A 5,338-nucleotide genomic window follows, 5' to 3' on the forward strand; every position below is an offset into this window, starting at 1 on the left:
TCCTTCCTTCCTTCCTTCCTTCCTTCCTTCTTTCCTTCCTCCTTTCTTTCCTTCTTTCTCTCTCTATTTTTTGGAGTCAGATTCTTGCTGTGTTGCCCGGGCTGGTCTTGAACCCCTGGCTTCAAGCAATCTTCCAGCTTCAGCCACATAAAGTATGGGGATTACAGGTATGAGCCACTGCATCCAGCCTGTTACTTATGGATTCTGGATATAAGACTTTTGTCAGATACATAGTTTGCAAATAATTTCTTCCATTCTGTAGGTTGCCTGTTTACTATATTGATAGTTTATTTTCCTGTGCACAAACTCTACGTAGGTCACACTTTTCAAGTGTTGTTTTGGTTGCAATTGCTTTCCAGGACTTAACCATAAATTCTTTGCCAATGCCGATGGCAAAAGGGTATTTATCTGTTTTTTTTTCCTAAGATTTTTATAGTTTTGGGTATTTCAGTTAAGTCTTTAATCCATCTGGAATTAATTTTTGTGTATAGTGACTGGTTGTGGTCTAGCTTCATTCTTCTGCATGTGGCTAGCCAGTTATCCCCGGCATCATTTATTGACTAGAGAGCTTTTGCCAATTTCTTATTTTTATTGACTTTGTCAAAGATCAGATGGTTGTAGGTGTGTTACTTTATTTCAGAGTTTGCTATTCTGTTCCATGGTTTATGTGTCCATTTTTGTACTATGCTGTTTTGGTTACTGTAGCCTTGTAGTGTAGTTTGAAATTGGGTAGTGTGATGCCTCTGGCTTTGTGCTTGGTGCTTAGATTGCTTTCACTATTTAGGCTCTTTCTGGTTCCATATGAATTTTAGAATAGTTTTTTCCTGATTCTGTGAAAAATGGCATTAGTAGTTTGATAGGAATATCATTGAATCTGTAAATTGCTTTGAGCAGTATGGACATTTTAATGATATTGATTCTCCTAATCCAGGGTATGCAATGTTTTTCCATTTTTTTTTTTGTGCCGTCTCTGATTTCTCTCAGTAGTGTTTTGTAGTTCTCTTTGTAGAGATCTTTCACATCCTTGGTTAGCTGTATTCCTAGGTATCTATTCTTTTTGTGTTTATTGCACATGTAATTTTGTTCTTTAGTTGGCTGTCAGCTTGAACATTATTGGTGTATAGAAATGCTACTGATTTTTGCAAATTGGTTTTACATCCTGAAACTTGACTGAAATCTTTTATCAAGTCTAGGAGCCTTTTGGCAGAACCTTTAGGGTTTTTCTAGATATCAAATCATATTGTCAGCAAAGACAGATAATTTGACTGCTTCTTTCTCTATTTGGGTACATTTTATTTTTTTGTCTTTCTTGAGTGTTCTGGCTAGGACTTCCAATACTACACTGAATAGGAGTACTGAGAGTGGGCATTCTTTTCTTGTTCCAGTTCCCAAGGAGGATGGTTCCAGCTTTTTCTCATTGAATATGATGTTGGCTGTTTGTCATAGGTGGCTCTTATTATTTTGTGGTATATTCCTTCAATGCTTAGTTTGTTGAGGATTTTTATCATAAAGCGATATTGGACTTTATTGAAAGCTGAATCTGCATCTATTGACATGATCACATGATTTTGCTTTTAATTCTGTTTCTGTAGTGAATCACATTTATTGATTTGTCTATGTTGAACCAAACTTGCATCCCAGGAATGAAGACTACTTGACCTTGAATTAACTTTTTGATGTACTGCTGGATTCAGTTTGCTAGTATTTTTGTGGAGGATTTTTACATTTAAGTTTGTCATGGATATTGACTGATATTTTCTTTTTTCATTGTGTTTCTGCTGGATTTTGGTATCAGAATGATGTTGACTTCATAGAATCAGTTAGGAAGGAACCCTCCTCCTCAATGTTTTGGGAATAGCTTCAGTAGGATTGGTACCAGTTCTTCTTTGTACAACTGGCTGAATTCTGTTGTGAATCCATCCGGTCCAGGGGTTGTATTTGGCTGGCAGGTTTTAAAAAATTATTATTACTGACTCATTTCCAGAACTCATTATTAGTCTGTTCAGGTTTTCATTTTCTTCTTGGTTGAATATTTAGAGGTTATTTGTTTCCAGGAATTTATTAATTTTCTCCAGGTTTTCTAATTTTTATGAATGCTGGTGTTCCTACTATTCTCTTAGGGTCTTTTGTATTTCTATAGGATCAATTGTAACGTCTCCTTTGTAATTTCTGATTGTGCTTATTTGGATCTTCTCTTTTATTTTCTTCATTAACCAACTTAGTGGTGTATCAATCTTGTTTTTTCTTCCAGAAAAACAACTTTTGGTTTTATTGATCCTTTGTATGGGTTTTCAAGTCTCAATTTTGTTCAGTTCTTTTCTGATTTTGTTTATTTATTTTCTTCTGCTAGCTTTGAGCTTTGGTTGTTCTTCTTTTTCTAGTCCCTCTAATTGTGATGCTAGAATGTTCACTTGGGATCTTTCTAATTTCTTGATGTAGGTATTTAGCACTATAAGCTTTCCTATTAACAGCTTTAGCTGCAAACCGAAGATTCTGGAATTTTGTCTGTCTGTTTTCCTTAATTTCTGCTCTGCTTTGTTGTTTACCCAAAAGTCATTCAGGAGCAAGTTGTTTAACTTGCGCATAATTGTGTGGTTTTGAGAGATCTTCTTGGTAATGATTTCTGTTTTTATTACACTGTGGTCCAAGATTTTGGTATTTTTGAATTTATTGAGAGTTGCTTTATGGCTGCAATTTCTCATGTATTTTGAGAGTAACAGCATGTACTATACAGAAGGTGACATCATCACAGATTTAGGAAGAAAGAAACACTGTTGCAGTTTTGATATCATGTCTGAAATGAGAAGGAAACAGCTTGCTCCCTTGGATCCGTGGTTCCGCCTGTGGCCTCCAGAGGGCGATGTTGCGCAACGAAGGCACCTGTTTTCATCACAGACCATCCTCATCAACTGAGCCTGCTTCCTGCAGCTGGCTGATGTAGCTCACTGATGTCTGTGTAGACAGGGAGCTGTGACAAGAGCAAGAGGTCAGAACACATCCAGACTCCTTAAGGGAAGTCCTCTTTCTGTTTCTGACACTTTTCAAAGCCAGAGACTTGTCCAGTCCAACCTCCCCACTGCTCCTAGGTCCTGAGGCTCAGCGCCCTTGGCTTCTGTCCGCCCTGCTCAAGGTCCTGCAGCGTTGCCACTGCTCAGCCATGCTCCTGCTGCTTGTCCCAGTGCTCGAGGTGATTTTTACCCTGGGTGAGTAACATTCCATTCTTTTTCCTCCCACAAAAGTGACTGTGTTGTAATTGAACCTAAATTGAGACATATTTTTTACTCATACAGCATTGATGTTGCAGGAGGAACCAGAGCCCAGTCTGTGACCCAGCTTGACAGCCAAGTCCCTGTCTTTGAAGAAGCCCCTGTGCTGCTGAGGTGCAACTACTCATCATCGTCTGTTTCAGTGTATCTCTTCTGGTATGTGCAATACCCCAACCAAGGACTCCAGCTTCTCCTGAAGTATTTATCAGGACCCACCCTGGTTAAAGGCATCAACGGTTTTGAGGCTGAATTTAAGAAGAGTGAAACTTCCTTCCATTTGAGGAAACCCTCAGCCCATATAAGCGACACGGCTGAGTACTTCTGTGCTGTGAGTGACACAGTGCCTGAGACTGCAGAGGAGCTGAACACAAACCTCCTGAGATGCTGAGGCTTTCTGTAACTCAAGAACTCAACCTGTGGAGCTTTCAAGAAGGTCTCTCTTTTTTCTGTGCCCCTTTTGAAGGCACATAGGGCAGGGTAGGCTGAGCCCTTGGTAGGGTTTGTCTCCTGAATAATCGCTCCAATGTCAATGTCGTGCCACATTCAGATACGCTTTGTGCCACATGGAGGTTTACTGATGAATTTCTTCAGTGGGGACCTCCTCCACACTCAGAAGAAAGTACATCCTAAGGTGTCAGAGCTCCTAAATAAAAGGCAACAACATTTTTATAAAAAATTATTTCTAGCATTCATCATGATTAGTATTGCCTCAGGAGTTAACTTGTGAATAACTGATGTAATAATCTGATTAGAATGTTAGCTAAAAGCTGTGCAGGATGGATTCTCAATTAGGGCAATCCATGCAGCACAGATTCTCAATCAGTGTACTGCAGATTCTCAACCCAGATTTGAAGCTTAACTTCCAGCACATACATAGTATCCCACTGTGTGGTATTGACATGTTTAAAGTAAATTAGACATAATATCAAGATTTTTAATCTTGTAAGCATTATGCAAAGCAGGAAATTAAACATGAATCTTAATACAATATTGAAAAACTAAGCCATCAAGTTGTGATCATTTTTAAAACAGCTATTCCAGTGATTTTCAAGTTCCAAATCTGTGTGATAAAAATGTAACCAATATAAAGATATCAAATATACTAGATTCAACTACTTTAAAAACTACTTTAAAACTCTGAGGCACTTCATTTTAAGAGATTACACAGATTTATTTTACAAAATTACACAACAAAAATTTCCAGTTACATTATCAGAGCATATATTAATTCTAATGGGTGTCTCCAAGACCAGGGTACACTATTATTTACTCTGAAATAATTATATCAAAAAACCAACATGTCTAAGATATTTTATGTACATGATTATTACTCCAAATTTTTATTTGTAGTTTGATCACATGGTAGAATTTAAAAATGCCTCTCAAAGTATTATAAAATGTTCACACAGACAGAAATTAAGTCTTCCTTAATTCTACTTTTTATAATTTTTGATGACAAAAATTATGAAATGAATTATCTTGCTTCTTAAAAATATTTATAATTGCCTAAATCTCCTCTTTTAAAATGAGATGAAGTCATATTCTTCCCTTATTATAAAACATGCCTTTAAAGTAGTTTAAAAATATTCCTATGAATTGAGCTAAAAGAGGGTAGAGGGTTTATAATCAAAGCTGTTTAGAATTGGCTTCTTCTCTTGCACCAAAGACTCAGGTTCTTGCTTATGGTTTCTTTGGCTGCTGACATTCTTTAGTTACTTCTTAGTGTGCCACCTCTTCCAGTTTTACTTTCGTCTTCATTTCATTTTTGTTTGTAGTTTTTCTTACAGATTTGTCCTTCCATTGTGCATTTTATGGCCCTTTATTTTGATTATGTTCAAATTTTACAGGCCAAGAACACTTCACATGATGTCTATTTTAACAATTTTTTTAAGTGTACAACTCAGTTAACTATTGGCCCAATGTTGTGTAGCAGAACTCTAGTAATTCTTCATCTTATCTAATGGAAACTTTGTACCCCTTCATCAACATCCTCCCACTTCTTCCCCCAGCCCCAAGAATGGTAACCACCATTCTACTCTCCACTTCTATTAGTTTGACTATTTTAGATATCT

The 5,338-nt window shown here is 37.0% G+C and overlaps 1 gene segment (V, D, J or C); it reads left to right on the forward strand.

Moving 5' to 3' along the window:
• Positions 1-2,937: 2,937 nt before the first annotated feature.
• On the forward strand, positions 2,938-3,654 carry LOC105536830. The segment is given in 2 exon segments: positions 2,938-3,203; positions 3,305-3,654. Coding segments are annotated over 2 exon segments (396 nt in total).
• The last annotated feature ends 1,684 nt before the right edge of the window (positions 3,655-5,338 follow it).

The sequence above is a fragment of the Mandrillus leucophaeus genome, unplaced genomic scaffold (assembly GCF_000951045.1).
Source record: "Mandrillus leucophaeus isolate KB7577 unplaced genomic scaffold, Mleu.le_1.0 Scaffold163, whole genome shotgun sequence".
Lineage (NCBI taxonomy): Eukaryota > Metazoa > Chordata > Mammalia > Primates > Cercopithecidae > Mandrillus > Mandrillus leucophaeus.